Here is an 18,965-nt window from a genome sequence, read left to right on the forward strand (position 1 = left end):
CAAAAAGCCTCTCAGCAGGGTTGGCTGGAGAGCTGAAAAACAGAGCAGTGGGAGATGTCCAGTATGTTCCATTAACAGGTGTCCTCCAGCTATACGGAGCTGACCACTGATCAATCTCCCTCACTGGTATAGATCCAACTGTTTGGGCAAGCATCAAAAACGACTTATTCTGGCTGGAAGGGGTTTCCGTTTGGCTAAATATTCAAGCATTTTAATAACTGTCACTTCTATAAAAAAAGATTTATTACTTGGAAGGGAAATAACGCGAAACAGAAGCTTATCCATAAAACTTCATATCTACGGAAGGGAGGAATGCCAGAGTAAATGAGCTCTTAAGTGCTTTTTCATTTAAATGGCTAAACGGCAGTGTGGAGGGCAGAGCTTAATATTAACAGGCTTAGACTGGCATAATAAAGCAAAATAAACAGACATAACAGTGCAGACAGGCTTCGTACAGAAGGGAAAGAACAGGCCTTTCATCAAGTTTAGATGTGACAATGACACCAACTTACAAACAACAAAAATTCCAAAGTGTTGCATTCAAACCTACACTGGAAACATTTTTGCAATCTTAATGAGAAAAAAATTAAGCATATTATTTTACCCGATTTAGAAGGATAGTGGACCTAAAAAATTTAAATTGTTAATTTAGAAAATCTGAATATATATATGTATATACACAATTTAGATTTCTCAAAATATGTTCATATATATATATATATATATATATATATATAACTACAAAAGCTGCATGGACATAAAAAATAAAATAAATAAATAAATAAAAATGGACACTTTGACATCAATGGTGTTGGGTAATAGAGAAGCATTGAAGAAAAACCCATATGAGTTTGGAATTAAAGTAAAAAGTGTCTCTTTGTCCTGACAGCAGCCCCTCAGCACGAACCTGCTCCTTCCTGCTGCTCATCAGGACGTCAGAGGCGGAGAAGACTTTGAGAAGTCCGTGGCCGGGAGAACCGTGTAGGATTGTTGTCCGGAGCTTCCGAAAGAGGCCAGTCTGGCCCCCCTGGTGTACTGTGACTCAACAGAGGGCACTAAAGCATCTCTTCCTCTCCTTTTCAGCTAATTAGCTCAGCTGGAGAGAGAACCAGGGTGCTCCAGAAAAAAAAGAAAGAGAAAGAACGAGGGTAAAAAAAGGAAACAGATGACCTCCTCCAGATGAAGCAGCCTTCGAAATAGCTGACCCACTTGTAGACACACTTTCGGATATTTGCGTGTCCTCAATGCAGTAACCCATATAGCGGTGTAGTCTACATAGGGCAGGGTGGAAATGCAGAACTCATCTCTGGCTGATCGGGGGGGAAAGAATGATGGTGTGCATTGCGTTCAAGAAGCCTGAGGGTCTCGTGCTCGTGCATGTGCAGTTCCACTCATCCTTTGCCGGCACATCTGAGGTAGGCAGGAAGAAGATTCTCCCACACGACCATTACCACGCTGACTGTTTTTGGCACCGCAGCAAAAAAGACGCCGGCTTACTGCGAAAATGTTGCTTATCTAATGCGACAGCTCCATAATGAGCACTCTTTCTAATATTTCAGCTTTTTTACAGCACTTTTCATCAACGCCGAGGTCTGATGGAGTGGCGACGCATTAGCGCCGCGATAGCCGTGGAATGGATTGTCAAGCAATTTGGAAAAGCCCTCCGAATTCACATCACATACGCATATTAGCAGTAATACAAAGCACAAAGTCTGCAGAGATGTTAAATGCCAGGGGGAAAATGGACCATGTCTCCACAGGAGTCCAACTGAAAGCTATTTCAATGTAAAGGGACTAAAGGCACTGATGCGGTCACTGCGAGGGCATGGAATATATATAACAGAAATCTGTAAAGAAAATCTCGATCATTCTTCTTAACCATCAGTGAGAGATAACATGCTCATCACAAATGCTGAAAAATCACAAACAGATTTATAACTAGAAGAGCATCTCTAAATATGTGCAAATAGCTTTTAATCAAACATAATTTGGTCTTCATTTAAGTAAGTGTTGCAAACGAAAGAGAGAAGATGGTTTATAGGCTGGGCTTGTCTCAGATGCTTTAATATCTGATGCATACATCTCTGTTAATGAGTCATTTAAAGTTTGAAGCACTTGAACACAGTTTGCTGACTCACTGCAATATAGCATTCATCATTTATTGTGTGTGAGCCATTAAAAAGCTGCCTGTGGGAACAAGAATGCACCTAGCTTTCGACCAAAATTAATAATAAAAACAAATAAAAAAAGAGGATGGGAATTATTGAACGGGTGGGGGGGAAGGAGGGTGGTCAAACTATCGAAAGGGCAGTGGATAAAAGGGTTAGCAAAAGTGTTGTTGAAATCAGAAACCACAATTTCGCTATATAGATTCCTTCTCAAATTGAAAATCAACTTTCAGTGCCCTTTACCATTAAAAGTCAGTGAAATAAAAAAGACAGATGTGGGGACCTGTATTCAATTAGAAAAACCAGGCACAGCTCAATGACCTCAGAACATTAGCAGCGTCGTCAGGAGCTTTCGTACGGTGCTTTAATGGGTACTCACCTCTGAGAGTAAGAAATCTGTCTGAGTGCTTTTGTCAGCTTTTTGGCAAAGAGATTTCAGAGCAGCACGGGTGGATTCCTGTTAAAAAGATGTATGTATCAGAAAAATGTGACCGCATTAATACAAGTTTTATTACATAAAACAGTTCTCTGAAATATTTGATTCTGACTTGTCAATCTCAACATCTTATAATTGTATAGTCGTATATTGATGTATATTGACACATTGGCTAAACTGTATGGAGTGCCACTTAAAAATAATAAATATTTATAATATATAATTATTATATTCTAAAAAGGTGTGTTTATCTGTCAATTTGAAAAGTGAATATTTATTTTTGATTTTTGAATTAATATATTGATAATTGATTTTATTTTTAAATGGCACTCCAAGTCCTCCATAAAATTGTACATTTGGATGAAATACACACACACACACACACACACACACATACATATATATATATATATATGTGTGTGTGTGTGTGTGTGTGTGTGTGTGTGTGTGTGTGTGTGTGTGTGTGTGTGAGAGACCCTGGACCACAAAACCTTTCTTAAGTGTCAATTTTTCGAAATTGAGATTTATATGTCATCTGAAAGCTGAATAAATAAGCTTTCCATTGATGTATGGTTTGTTAGGATAGGACAATATTTGGCCGAGATAACTATTTGAATATCTGGAATCTGAGGGTGCAAAAAAATCTAAATACTGAGAAAATTACCTTTAAAGTTGTCCAAATTAAGTCCTTAGCAATGCATATTACTAATCAAAAATGAAGTTTTGATATATTTATGGTAGGAAATTTACAAAATATCTTCATGGAATATTTACATAATATCCTAATTATTTTTGGCATAAAAGAAAAATCTATAATTTTGACCCATACAATGTATTTTTGGCTATTGCTACAAATATACCCCACTGACTTAAGACTGGTTTTGTGATCCAGGGTCACATATAGGGTCATGATAATGATCCTCTGATTTTACATTCATATCGGCTATACGATAAGAAAAATGTTGAGACTTGGCTTGGAATATCAAGCAGCCTTAATACCCCTCTCGGATGCAGCAGACCGGCAGACTAATAAAATAAGAAATATGGTGCAGCAAAATTTAGGGCAGCCATACTTCATTAATGACATTCAATAAAGACAGTAAAAATTGACAAAGACAAGCCTAGCCAGCAGGCTGCCAGTTTCACCAGTGAGTATTATTTTACGAGCTTTTGCCATGATTTATTAAGCCATTGTGGCCGCAGGTTCTTTTCCCACTAAAAATAGAGCGGAGGTCTCTGGGCGAAAGAATCTACAAAGCAATGATGTCAATGACCAACTATTCTGTTGATTCCAATGTCGTCAGCAGGATGCCCCATTATGCATACGTGTGTTCAATATGCATGCTTTACTGGAGATAAAATAACCACTGCAGCTCTTGGGTCAAAACCCACATCACACAGAGTTTGAGTCACGGGTTCCTATGGAGCAAAGAAACTGCAGTGAGCACTGTGGTATTTACCAACAGACTGTTTTCTCTGAGAAAAAGACTGTGACCTTCAGAGACGTGCTTAACACTATTGGGAGCACATTTTCTGAAGTATGGAGAACATTTAAACTAGTAATGCAGTGCAGCAGCTGAAAGAATAAAGGCGAGTCATTAGTTTTCAATGAGAGCTGGCGATTTCTAGAGCTTGACTTTTTGCGAAGTATGGACAGGTTTTAGGAAGGCCTTTGGGGCATGGAATATAGTGTACGAGTCATACAGTATGCTGTCACACAGAAATGCTGTTATGATACTTTGAATGGTGAGTGGTGATTTTAAAAATGTTGCTAAAGTGGCATGTGTGTGAATACACAAAAAAGAGCAAGCAGGACGACATTCAAAATCTCATACATATAAGTAAATTACAATTTGCATTTTTGGGTGAATCTTATCCACTCATTCCTCTTATCCAATCAGAAGACAAGAAATGTTAAAAATTTGCAGCACCAAAGCTTCTTGAAGTCTTTAGTTTTCAAAGAGAATTGGGGATTTGCAGAGTTCGACTTTTTTTTGCAATGCAGTGCCTATAAATGGGAGTCATCAAAACTGCAGGCAGGGTTTAAGAAGGCCTTTGGGACATGGCATATAGTGCATGTTGTACAAAATGCTGTTATGACACTTTTAAGATGCTTTTGCCACCTTTTTGAAGTTTGAAAACATCAGTCACAATTCATTGTAAATACCTAAAAAGACAAACCAGAACAACCCTGAAAATCTCATATGGATAAGTAATTGACAAAATTTACATTTTTGGGTGAATCTTAGCCACTCATTCCTTTTGTCCAACCGGAAGACATGTTAAAGATTTGCAGCACCAAAGCTTCCAGAAGTCATTAATTTTCAATGCGAGTTGGTGATTTCCCAAGTTTGACTTTTTTGAAATGCGTGGACTACAAATGGGAGTCATCAAAAGTGTGGACAAAGTTTAGCGAGGCCTTTGGGACATGGAATATAGCATATGACTCTTATGAATTTTATAAGACTCTCATAAGTCTTATGAAACATTTTTTATGATGCGTTTGCAACCTTTTTAAAAGCATCTGTGACCATTCAGTGTAAATAAATGAAAAAAGCAACCAGGGAGACATTCAAATTCTCATACGGGTAAGTAAAATGACAGAATTTGCATTTGGGGGGGGGGGGGGGGGGGTCTTCACCACTCGTTCCTCTCGTCCAATCATAAGACACCAAATTCTAGGCGAGATATAAAAATCAGTCATGGATTGTTTGAAACATCATGTACTTTGTTTGTCCTTTTGCTTTTACAGCCTCTTTACTGCCCTCTATTGTTTTTATTTGTCTCTCCTCCTCCATGCCTATCACGCCATCCCATCCCTCTTTTCAAGCCCACTACTCTATAAATCTGAGATGGACCTGTCATATTTCTCCTTCACTCGTCTCCATCCTAGCTGCTGGGACTGGGAACATTATGTGTCTCACAGTGCATGTAAAGTACACGACGAGCTGTTTACTGCCAGTTAAGTGTGTCTATCAAATATTGTCCCAGGTCAAAGGAAACTGCAGAGTAGCATCTCCATAACTTCCTAATGCGAGTCTTGGGAGAGGGAAAGGACATGAAACCAACAGGGTGTTAACTCGAACTGTCAAATAAATGCATGGAATTAGGGTATCCCAATGACAATGGAGCAAAGGAACCTGTTTTTACAATCGTAAGACTTTCTGAAGGTGGTTATGAAACGTTACATTGAACTCGACGAGTTTTCTCACCAACTCAGCCTGAAGTCGTACAATCAGTTCGTCTTTCTCCTTCAGCTGCTGTTGCAGGAACTGGTTCTCTTCTCTCCCAGGATCCTGCACACAAAGCACACACAAACACGTTTAAAAAAAAAAAAAAAAGTCAGTCTGCGTTATTCAAGCCATCGCCCCCAGTTTGAATCTGCAGCCTCGTGTGTGGGGGCGTAAAACTGCTGCTGTTGAGAAGTGGAGGTGTGTTTTCTGTGCCGTGGTTTCACTCTCCTCCATAAACTTCACCTGAACTATCAGGCACTTTCCCACGACCTTGTGCTGTCAGCATCCATTATGTGAGGCTGGGGGAGGGGAGGGAGGGACTGAAGCTTCAAGGACAGCAGAGAAGGACCGAGAGGCCCAGGAGCAGAATACGGCCTCCACGAACAACCGAAAAGAACCATCGCCCCCAAAAACGACATCTCTCCTCTAAAAGAAGCGCTCGATGGAGATTAGACAGCGCTGGCATGAGGTAGCTGGACGCAATATGCATGAGTCTGGAAACCTTCATGAGAGATCAGGAAAGGGGATTATGGTCTTCAATGCCACGTACTTGGAGACATCGTTGCTCAAAGCTCTCTGGCTTTGGCTTGAATGAGCTCCTTTTGTTGACATTACATAAACATCTCAAGGGAGCTGTTGTCAATCTTTGATGCTTCTCTGTAAAGGAAACTAATTTCTGCCTGGAGATGATGATGACATACAAAGTGACTAAATTAGAATCATACTGTACCTATACATTTTTTATGAACCGCTGCAACCCCATCAGCAAGGCTCAAGTATCTCTTCATCACTACCAAACCGAAACATGTTCCTTTGAACTCAAATACTGGATTTCATTTAGCTGTATAATAATGGCCATTAATTATCATTAATATGATTACAATACCATTAAAATGGCCATTATCACAATGAGTCACTTTTGAACTAAAAACAATCAATTACTGTTGGTGAAAAACATACTCACCAAGTCTGCTACCATTCAAAGGTTTCAAATCGCTATGAATTTTCTATCTTTGTGTGATGTATGCTTTTATTTGTCAAGGATGATTAAACTGATCAAAAATTTATGAACATTATTAAACTTATTAGAATTTCAAATATTTTCTTTAAAACATGTCTGTCCTTGCTGAGGATTCTCTAATGAAAAACAACTCAAATAATGTTTTTTGGGCTGCCCGCAGATTATTGTAATAACTATAATAAACATGCACACCATTTTTCGTTGCAACTGACTTGACAGCAGTTCAGCACTCAGTCACGTTTTTGAATGTTCCACACATTTCTAAATCAAATTCGAATTGTTCTCAAGTTTTGTCTTTAGCACTGATAAAGTTAGTGTTAATTTTGGCCATTTTTAATTTTCTATCTTTGTGTGATGTATGCTTTTATTTGTCAAGGATGATTAAACTGATCAAAAATTAAACAATTAAAACCATTTAGGGATATCTTCTTAGGAAAGAAGTTAAGAAAAAATAAAAACAATTCACAAATTGAACTTATGAACATTATTAAAAACTTATTAGAATTTCAAATATTTTCTTTAAAACATGTCTGTCCTTGCTGAGGATTCTCTAATGAAAAACAACTCAAATAATGTTTTTTGGGCTGCCCGCAGATTATTGTAATAACTATAATAAACATGCACACCATTTTTCGTTGCAACTGACTTGACAGCAGTTCAGCACTCAGTCACGTTTTTGAATGTTCCACACATTTCTAAATCAAATTCGAATTGTTCTCAAGTTTTGTCTTTAGCACTGATAAAGTTAGTGTTAATTTTGGCCATTTTTCATTTAGTCTTAGTCTTTTAAATTAGTCTTAGTCCTGTGTCAAATGTACATTTAGTTATCATATTTAGTCAACATTGTCCTGTTGTTGTTTAGTCAAGTTTTAGTCAACTAAATGTCTAAGCATTTTAGTCTAGTTTTAGTCAGTGAAAACTTCACATTTTCGTCATGCTGTATAATGGTTAAACCGAAAATTGATATACGCACTCTGTCTACATTATGAAAACTGGTAAAAACAAGCAACATTATAACAGTGAAATTCCTAATAGTAATTCCAATAATTCCAAATTGTAATAATGTTTCTGTATTAAAACAACGGCCGTTGAGTAAGTACAAAGTAAGTGTAAATTCAGCAACCACAATCGCAAACAAAAGTCAAGATCTCATGACCGAACACACAGGCTGAATGACACTTTCATTTAATCTGATATTAAAATGATTAATTTTCATTTAATCATTAAATATTGCGAATATTAAAATTTAAATACTCAATTTCAGTTTTTTATATTAAAATACATTACATTAATATTTTTAACATAAAACTTACTGACACCAAACTTTGTAGCATACATAAAGCATTTAAAAATGAATAATTAAAAAAAAAATACAAAAAAGGTCATGTCCTGAGCAATGCATGCAGTAAACAGGCAGAATGTAACCTCCTCCTAATCCCTGCCTGTGGGGAATATTTAATTATATCTTAATTATAGAGGTTTAACAAGAGGCACTTTATCTGTACAGTGCCATGGAGGACCTCTAGAGAGGCTTTTGGTCACAGTTGCACACGCACACACGGATACACAACACACAGGACAGAGAGCTGGGTCTCTACCCCGTGCTGTAAAGCTGCATTTGAGTGGTTCCTCCATCTGTCTGTCCTAGATTAAACACTTAAGGCAAGAAGAGGACGAAGGAACTAATAAATGAGAATGTCCTACTATCACAGAGCCCTGATCATAAAAGGTAACACTTAACATTGCAGCAATCGATGCAGTCAAAGAAATAATGCTTTGTCACCAAGAATGCGATGAGCATTCGGTTTATCAGTTTCATTTAATGCTGCAAATATCATAGCGGTAGGTCTGGGCGATATATATTGAATATTCGCTTTCCTAAAGACAACATCATTCGGTTAGTTTTCCAATTCTTCCTAAGACAGAGACAATAGTATTAAACTTCAGTCGCAGAACAATGTTAGAGCTGCTATTCTACGTTTAATTCATTCCAGTGAATCAATTAGATTTGATTCAAATTAAATGCTTTAGTAAAAATGTACAGTATGCGTAGGTAAATATTGGTATTGGTTTATTGCTACAGTATATTGTTGTCCATCTGTCAATCCATTTTCGAGAGTATGCTGGAGCCTGATATATTTTTTTTTTGGTTCTAAATAAATGATTAAATATCATTGTTTCTCAATTTAATTTATTGAAGAAAGCGAGAAAATATGCCTTAATTCTGGTCAGTTATTATTATTACTTTTTTTTTTTTTTTTTTTTTTTTTTTTTTTTTTTATTTTTTTTTAAATCTTTTAAGCGGGCAGCCTTTTTAATCCAGTCCTCTTTTTTTTTTTTTTTTACCAACTCTTCCAGACATGAAAATTAGCTCGAAGCATATAGGGGCCCTATAGCTCTATAGGGGCGTATAAGTCGGGCTCGGGCTGAAATGGAGGGCTCTAAAATAATGGTCTTTGGATTGAAGAAAGCGAAAAAATATTCCTTAATTTTGGTTAGTTTTTTTTTTTTCTTTTTTTTTTTTTTTTTTTTTTTTACTGTATTTTACATTACTCTGAATCTCATCAGCTACCATGTCTGTATGGTCAAAAATATAATTCCACCAAATGGAGGGGAGAAAAAGAATCTAGATATTTCAAGGTAATATACACACTACCTTTAACGATTTGTGGTCAATAAGAAAGAAAGAAATATTTTTATTCAGCAAGGACTCATTAAATTGATCAAGTATGACAAAAATATTAAGCAGAACTGATTTCAACATTAATAATAATAATAATACGAAATGTTTGTTGAGCATTGGAATAATTCTAATATGATGATTTCATCAGCATATTAGAAAGATTTCTGAAGGATCATGTGACACTGAAGACTGGAGTAATGGCTGATGAAAATTCAGCTTTGCCATCATAGGAATAAACTATTTTAAAATATATTAAATTATATAACAGTTACTCTAAATGGTAATAATATTTCACAATATTACTATTTGTACTGTATATGTGCAAATAAATTGGCATAAGAGACTTTTAAAAATATTTTTAAAAAACTTTTAAATACTGGCCACAAACTTTTTTTAATGGTAGTGTATGTTCTTATATATTTGTCATCAAACAGCTAATTTTTTGCCATATCGCTCAGCCCTACCTGCCAGTTTCATAACCAAGAATAGTCCAAGATTAGAGAAGTGCAGAGTATTTGACAGATGTACTTTGAAGGTAGGCATAAAAAGGAGTAAATGTGATAGATGTTCTCAGTTATACCTGGAGGTTTGTGATGTTATAAACTTCAAACAGGACACCCTCAGAGTGGCGAGTGCAACTACACCAGCTTAACAAGGAGTTATTAATGCACAGTTGACAGGGACACTAGGACGAATGACTTTGGAACCCCAGTCTAAGCTCATTTTCCCAGGGTGCAGAGCAAGAGGCTCCATTATTCCCCTAACCCCTAATCGCTGCAGGAGAACGCTTTTCACAGGCTCTAATTATTAAGGCGGCGGGGATAACAAATGTTTGGTGAGAGAAGTTTTCTGTTAAAAGTAGGACGTCAAGTGACACGGTTCCGTCTCAGGTGGGTTCTAGGGCTTTATTTTTAAAATCAGGAATCTTTTCCTTTTTTTAACAGAATGAATCAGGACAAGTCCTACCCCTCTCCTGTCAGTTGAACACAATGTCAGAATGTATGGGCTCCTATTCTAAGCATCTCCCGCTGCATGGCGCTAGGCTACGGATGAGCCGGAATGTCACGTGATTCGCTGCCGCAACCGTCGCTTCTGTTAGCACTCCATGTAGGTCAGTAAGGAGGACAGAGAAAGACGCAGACCTCGTTTCCACTTCGCAATATTTTTGAGCCGAAAAAAAGTCCTGATGAAAAAACTAAATCCTCTTCTACCAAGCAAAAGCTTGTCATACAAAATTACAAACCTTTCCCAATGACAGTCCTAGCCCATCTCCACAAGATTAGGACACATAACCAAATAGTCTCATCAAGATAGTGGGAAAATTTTATTGATGGTGGAGAAAAATGTAAACACAAATTCTATCAGAGAGAGGAGCATGAATGAAAAGAGTAGTGTGTGTTTAGGAGAGGCACAATGGAGATAGAAAATTAACTACATAAAAATGGAGACACCTCTGTCTCAATGCAGTCATTTAGCGCTGTCATTATATTTGATCTGCAGGCTTTGAAATCTTCAGGGAGGAAAAAAAAAAAAAAATGAAAGAGCTTTTTAAATCAAAGTGTGAGCCGACAATAATACCTCAGCAGCAAAGAAAGTGTGCATCCACGTTGCTAATAGAAAAGAAACACATTTTGACAACACTGAATGCGGACAATTACCTTAAAGGGGAGAGATTTCTCACTGCAGGGGCTTATGGGTAGAGAGTGAAGGCTGCTGGCAGGACTGATCTCAGTGCTCTGAAAGGCAAAGATCAGACATCTTAATATTTAATGAACACAAGAAAATAACTACTGAAAAAAAAAGACTATAAATAATATTCTGCTCATCTCACTCTGAACTAGCTGCCTCTCAGATAACTACACTTGCCAGTACTATAAAGTTTGGATATGACCCACACACAGCCGAAGACTTCAAAATATAATTTGCACTCATTGCTTTAACAATTTCACGTAAAAGAAAATACTAAGAAAAAGTATCGTAATTTCCATACTATTGTTAATTTATGTTTGTTCATGTACATTTATAATACATTTACTAATGTTAATTTACACAACTTAAAATGTTAAAACGTATACGCAGAAATTAATAATAATCAAGCTCAATAAATGCTTTAAAATAATTTTTCCTTGTTCGTGATACCTAATACCCAAATTGTGCCACACTGTTATTACTCTAAAACTCACCAACGAAACACACTGGGAAATTAGCTCATGTCGTACATATTATATAATTATACCATCCAAACAGAGGAGCAGACAGCCCTGTCCTCTCTGGGCTATAGCCTCAAACACTTCTCTCCTTCATCACGCTACTGCTGCCTCTCCCCCATATTAATGTGAGGAAGAGAGCTGCAGATGCAATAACACCGTCAGAGACGCGGAACACTTTAGTCCGAGTAGAGCGGCGTGCAGAAAAAATATTGAGCGATAATATGAATGTCAGACACTTCTGTCAGAAAGAAAGAGAGAAAGAGAGAAACAAACAAACAAAACTGCACTACTAAAGAGTAAAGAGGATGATAAAAATGTTAATTTCTTCAAATTTTGGCCAAAATAAAACACAAAACAAAACCAAAAGAAAACAAAATTAACTTAAATGGGTCTTATAATGCCCTTTTTACAAGATGTAATACAAGTCTCAGGTATGACCAGAATGTATCTGTGAAGCGTCAGCTCAAAATCCAGCACAGAACATTTATTAGTCCACACTGTAAATTCCCCTTTTTGGATGAAAGCAAAAACATATTGTTTTCGTGTGTGTCTGTGCCTTTATAGCTTGTGCCTCAGTTACTACAGCAACAATAAACCAATTATCTGTTTGGTTTCAATTATCATCTCTATCGCGCTCTTCAACTGTCAAATACTCACAAAGTTGTGTCAAAAACACAAAAAGTTCACACAAACACAATCCGTTATATCTGAGCTGGGCGGGAATTATTTAAATGAGAGATATTGTGATGTGTACGTTCCCGGAAAAAAAACTCAGTACTGTAATTGACTGTACCAGTTCTCTGTGATGTGCATCTGCATAGAAATCATTTCTTTTTTAAAGCAGCACTTAAAACAAGACAAAAATATAGCTTAAAGCAATAAAATAAAAAATTTAAAAATTTAAAAAAAAAAGTAGCAGTCCTTCTCTAAGGCAATGCTTTCTTTCTTAAAGCAGCACTATTTTTGTGTGTGTGTGTGTGTGTGTGTGTGGAGGGGCTCGTGACATTCAGTTATTCCACCGGCAGGGGGGGGGGGGGGGGGGGGGGGGGGGGGGGGGGGGGGGGAATACCAGGAAAATGAGGTGACTATAATCAAGTATTTTCAACGGGTCTATAAATTTCAAACAAGGTACAATATCACAACCATTACAATGTAATTTTGGTAAATGCTTCACAGCAAATGTGAATGAATTTTAAGCAGCACTTCAGACTCCATAACTATTAAAGGATTCAAGACTGATCCAGCATGTGCTGCTTTTGATTAATGTGTTTTCTACGCCTGCATTTTAAGTACAAGGAGAGGACAAGAAAACTGTAATGAAAAGTGCAAACATATTGAGGTAATCAAAGAAGGTATGAAAGCAAAACCAAGACAAACGTTTCACTAATGCAGATTCAAACAAGATTCAGTGCATTCAAACAAAAACTGCTAAATAACAAAACACCACAAGTAGAGTCAAAATTATTTTCTGAAAAATGCAAAACAGTAATTTAAGAATTTACCCTGTTCAATGTTAAAACTAAAATCTCTGCTCAGAAAACGAAGTAATTATCACAATGGTTATATATGCACATGGCTACATCTCAACTGTTTTTGCTGGTGGGAAATGCAATAGTTATGTAAATGAAACGGGCAGGATGCACAAAAAAACAAACAAAGCCAGTTTAATCCACGAAGGATGCCATGCCAGGTTCTGAATGCCAACAGGCACTACAGTACATAATGTTCAAAGGTATAAGAGCTATTAAATTCAAGCCTAGGTAACAAAAAACTATTTCTGAGAGGTTAGACGCTCTTGATTTAGGCTCTGAAATCAGTCTAAAGCTTTCCTATTATAGTAACTAAGTGTGAGCAGACAATCTATGTCCCTTGCACATATTTACTACTTCAAATTTGGCTAAATTAAAGCCTCTCTGAACATTCTGAACCAGCATCCTCACTGCGCTGCCCTGAATTAGTCAGGAACAAGGTATCAAAAGCCCAAAAGACACACGCAGAAACAAAGAACAGGCTGTGCATAAAATCACTGGTCAAGCAAATAAAACCCACCGCAGAAATGCACAAGTCATTGTAATTCTTGTTACACTGTAGTTTACATATGCTGAAGGAAGATGGCTAATTTACATGTTAATGAGAACAGTCAGTAAAGAGGCCAAAGAACTTCCTATTCAATATTCATGTTCCTCCGTTGTGCGCTGTTATTTGGACCTTTACCGAGGAAAGTGATTGTTATTGTGAGGGAATGTAAAACGGAGTTCATGTTGCTACTGCTTGGGGAAAGTGAAATGGAAATGAGGGTGTTCCGGTCAATAAATTAAGTTGGGCTAGCATTATTAACTGTAAGGGATAAAACCAAGTTTTTTTATTATTATTATTACTGTGGTGACTTCAAAGAGCATTCAAATAAAATCCCATATTATTACCATAACAGACACTCCGTTAATGTTCTGAAAAGTGGGAATGCAATAATAAAGTTCATTTTTATAACTAAATCACAATTTTTTGTTTTTATCATTTTAAATTCTACAAGTGAATTTACAGATCACAACACGAAAAATGAATATCCATTTTGATATTTCTTAAAAATTACATTTAAGAGAGTCATATTATTAGTGTTTTTAAAAATAAAAAAATATTAAAATAAAAAAAAATAATAATTGGAGTGAACCGCATAGGTAATCTAAACGTAAAAATTTAGGGGAAAATGAGCATGCACTACAAATATACAACTGATATCAATCAATAGAAATATAAATAAAATATGGGTTTGTAACCAAAATGGCATTGATAAATCTCTACGAAAAACATTAAATATACAAAAAATACAAAGCGCATCCAAAAGGTATTTGGATACTTTAGTCACACATAAAATCTTTATTAAAAAAAATTAATAAATTCTGCAAACAAATGATGTAATGATGTACCGGTACAGTAGTAGTCTTGCTGTAACATTTTACTTGCTGAACAAATCAACACTATGACACGCATTTCTTCCTCTCACAGCCTTGTTTTCATTTGTGTCACATTAAGTATAGCTTCTACTCTAACCAAGGTCTTCATACTGACTGAATGTGTCTCTTTTGAGTGTGAGATCCTCCTGGTGTTCGCCCTGAATGATGAGGCATGAAACTGCCAGGGCACGGAGAGCTCTTCTACCTGTTCTAATGTACTCGTGATGAAGGCCATGGCAGCTTCATGAATCAACTGTCAGGGTGGAACATTACCTCCTGCAGGGTCCTGCGTAACCGCAGCAGAAGAGTCTTTACCGCTGTGCAGTCCTGCTGCATCAGCCTGAACGGCAACGCTTCCAGCCCGGGCAAAAGTTCATCATCACGAGACAGAAAGAGGGACATCGGCCGCTTCTCCCTGGAAAGATCAAAAGAAAACAATTTCTGTGAGCAAGAAACAGTCTGAGATTTGGGGTAATGATACCAGAAATCCCACTGAAAAAATGGATTTCCAACATATACTGGCACATGAATGTGCATTCAATGTAATTTAACATCATTTAATGCAATAACAATACCATTTTCTATCCTGTTCTCCTCTGACTGCGATTTAAACTGGAATTAAATGTAAATGACCTCATTTTGTCTATTGTTTGCACTGTTCAGATTTCTGTGCAAATGAACAGATCAATCATTCATGTAGAGAATGGGATCAAATTAAATTGATTAGAAGTGCTTCTTGAAAAGACTGAAAGGCAAAGGTTCAGAGGAAAAGAAGAAAAAGACCCTCGAGAGACACTTGAGAGGATAGTCGTACCCTCTTCATCAGGCCTTTCATTGGGTCCAAGTGGATACTAATCCATACATAAACTCAAACAATTAGACTGTTAAGAAGTTACAAAACATTACTTTTTCCAATCTACTGAGATCTTGACTGAATGGCACAGCCTCTATATCAGGGGAATTATATGAGGGGTAAAAATTGTCTATTCCAAGGATGATGTACACAAAATCAAAGACTTAACACCAAAAGGTAAGGCAGTATCTTTTTCAAGACAAAAGCGCTTACGCTCTTCATTTTTGAAAGAACAAAAGCCCACTGTATATCAATGGCGTATATCAAAGTTATCTTCAAAGGAAGCACAGGGTATTTGGACTGATAGAAATGTCTTATTGAGAGTCCCACACAAAACACGAAGAGAGACCTCTTGCTAATTACGACTCTGATTCTGCTCAACAGAAGGATCACATTGGAGCTCCAGACTTGTCTTTATACGTTTCTGGGCTTCAGATTGAATTTAATTCAAGGTGCTTCAGATATAATTAAGTATTTATGCTTTTTAAAAGTACACCGATAACAGAAGATCAAAAGGAACCTTAGTGTTATTTGATTAGAATTAAGCATTGATTCCCGGGAAGCCCTCCAATGAGAGCATTGCAGAGTCTCTAAACAGTCAGACTACCAAACAAACGTCTGACATTTTGTTTTCGTTTTTCATTACCACGCTGTTTATTTCAGGGCCTTTGTGGTGAGTGTCCTTGGAGCTGCAAGAAGAAAGTGAAATTTGACTTTGCTACAGCATGGCAGGTTACAAGCTTTCCATCTCACACTTGTCAATTAATATCACGTTCTGAAACATCCTCTCTGAAAAATGGGAATATGTTTTCCTGTTTCTCAATCCATAGCATCGACTGGTAAAACACATCCTCAAGGAACATATACATTTTTTCTGCTTTGCGAATTTACAAAAGATTTCCTAAATGGCTTGGGTTGCTAAATGCCTCAGAAAGCATAGACAGAATCCTGACTTATTCATGATCCTCACGCTCAGACCTGATCACGCTCAGATCCTCAGACATGGCACATATTCATTAAAATATTAAAGCCAGTATAACTCAGTGTCTGCACAGAAAGCCAACAGCAAAAGCACACTTCATTCTTTGTTTTTGCTATGAGAACCGACTATGGCACCTAACAGATTCCTCTAATAATGTATTTTACTGTGAGTCAACTGATGTATTTGTCAAAGCACGGCATGGAAAATCGATCATTGCACACATGAATTATAAAAGCAGAAGTATGGAAACACTATGTTTATTACTTAAAAAGGAAATCAGACTGAGCACTGCAGTAGTGATTGCGCCTTAACAATTCTAGATTTCCTTTAGCTCTGAGGCGTTTAACACCATTCTGAAATGTTTTTCAAAAAAAAAAGGGAGAACTCAACTTTGCCACTTTCAAGCAATTTCCAGACACATTAAAAGCATAGACCTGGTGTTAAATGGCACTTCCTATAAACAGAACTGTCAGTGTCATTATTCTGTCTGGAAGGGGACGTTATTTACTTGAAAGAAGCTCTATGCATCACGTAATTATCTAGATTTAATCATTAATTACAATTTCAGATGTCAGGGCCTCTGTGATTCGGCTTAAGTAGTGTGATTGCTGAAAAAACTAGAATAAATTAAAGTAGTGAGGTGAATCTCACACTGCGACAACACTTAGCCTATGTAAAAATGAAGCCCGGTTTTTGACAGATATTTAGCCTGTACTTCCAATCCTACAGCCGCCTGACTGAGTGTTTTGCTGTCAATGAATATGCAAATAGCATGCAAGGCAGGAGTATAGCTGCCATACTTAGTGTTGATTTCTTGATTTCTTCCATTCATCTATTTATGAGCAGACCTTCATGTTAATTTAAAATAATAACGCCTATGTAGACTTTAAAATGCTGCATACGTAGGCAGCTCACTAAGTTTTGGAACAAAGCCTGTACATTATTTATGATATCATACAATCCATTTACATTTAGTTGAGGCAATACTGTTATTAATCAGGTCTTGGAACACACTCTGCTCCGAGACGTACCTAAAAGCTGCTGACCTCACGGTCTTTTCATTGTGCTTCAGTTGCAGCTTTGTCTCAACATTTACACTAACACGCTGTAAAAAATTATTTTGCAGCTTAGTTGTTTCAATGAATTATTTTAAAGGTAACCCTAAAATTAAAATTCTGTCATTAATTACTTACCCTCATGTCATTCAAAACCCGTAAGACCTCCGTTGCTCCGAGACGTACCTAAAAGCTGCTGACCTCACGGTCTTTTCATTGTGCTTCAGTTGCAGCTTTGTCTCAACATTTACACTAACACGCTGTAAAAAATTATTTTGCAGTTTAGTTGTTTCAATGAATTATTTTAAAGGGTTAGTTCACCCCAAAATTAAAATTCTGTCATTAATTACTTACCCTCATGTCATTCAAAACCCGTAAGACCTCCGTTCATCTTCGGAACACAAATTAAGATATTTTTGATGGAATCTGAGAGCTCTCTGACCCTCCCATAGACAGCAATGCAACTGAAATGTTCCCAGACAGAAATGTAAGGACATCAGTAAAAAAGTCCATGTGACATCAGTGGCTCAACTTCCATTTTGCGAAGCTATGAGAATACTTTTTATGCGCAAAGAAAACAAAAATGACAATTTATTTAACAATTCTTCTACCCCGAGTTACGTCTTCTGCCATTTTGGAGAGTACCCAAGAACATAATCAGCGTTGTTTACATTAGGAGGGGAAAGCGTGCGCATGAACGTAATCGGCGCAATCAGCATTGTTTACACTTAGGGTAAAGCGTGCGTATGCGTTGTGATACTCTCCAAAATGGCAGAAGACGTAACTCAGGGGAGAATAATTGTTGAATCTGAAATTGTCGTCATTTTTGTTTTCGCATCGATTTTTACAAAGCTCATCGGTACAAAAAGCGAGGTGTGCTCTGACTGGCCAGCTATCCAGTGCGTTGTGATTGGCCGAATACCTCAAGCGTGTGACAGAAATGTTATGCCCCTTACCATATTGTGATGCCGTGTCCCGAAGCGACGAGACAAAAACATTAAAACCCATTATAAATTAGGTATTTGTTGCATCCAGTAGGGACATAATTACGGATTATAATGACTTATACTGTCTTTTTACGCGTTGCGTTGCATCGCGCCACGTAAACATAAAGCCATGTCTGCATTTGTGATCGGAGAAATGAACAACAAGTGCTACTCTACACTGCTCAAAACTCGCGTTTGAATCATCAGTGGCAAATTCTTTAAATATGAAAACATACTTACAGTCTGTGAGTCAGAACAGCCGGCATTGTAGTCTACTCTACCAGGATCAGGAAACAGTCCTCCATAAAATGCGCTGGACACATCGGAATATTTGGGTTGAACTGTTCTGGAACGGTGTTGTAAATACAACTTAACCACTGATTTCTA

At 37.1% G+C, this 18,965-nt stretch overlaps 1 protein-coding gene across 9 annotated transcripts in view; it reads right to left on the reverse strand.

Moving 5' to 3' along the window:
• Positions 1 to 18,965, reverse strand: part of ccser1 (coiled-coil serine-rich protein 1) — a 78,694-nt gene that overhangs the window by 31,881 nt on the left and 27,848 nt on the right. For 7 of the 9 annotated variants that reach the window (XM_016284581.1, XM_016284583.1, XM_016284590.1 and 4 more), the window contains exons 6-9: positions 14,976 to 15,117; positions 11,200 to 11,277; positions 5,817 to 5,900; positions 2,548 to 2,625 (exon numbers count right to left, since the gene is read on the reverse strand). In XM_016284581.1, coding sequence (XP_016140067.1) covers positions 2,548 to 2,625; positions 5,817 to 5,900; positions 11,200 to 11,277; positions 14,976 to 15,117 — 382 coding nt within the window. Of the gene's footprint in view, positions 1 to 816; positions 1,117 to 2,547; positions 2,626 to 5,816; positions 5,901 to 11,199; positions 11,278 to 14,975; positions 15,118 to 18,965 lie in introns of those variants that run through there. The other 2 variants (XM_016284589.1, XM_016284582.1) reach the window with 2 other exon arrangements.

Source organism: Sinocyclocheilus grahami, unplaced genomic scaffold, assembly GCF_001515645.1.
Source record: "Sinocyclocheilus grahami isolate Dianchi unplaced genomic scaffold, SAMN03320097.WGS_v1.1 scaffold185.1, whole genome shotgun sequence".
In the NCBI taxonomy this organism is placed as follows: Eukaryota; Metazoa; Chordata; class Actinopteri; order Cypriniformes; family Cyprinidae; genus Sinocyclocheilus; species Sinocyclocheilus grahami.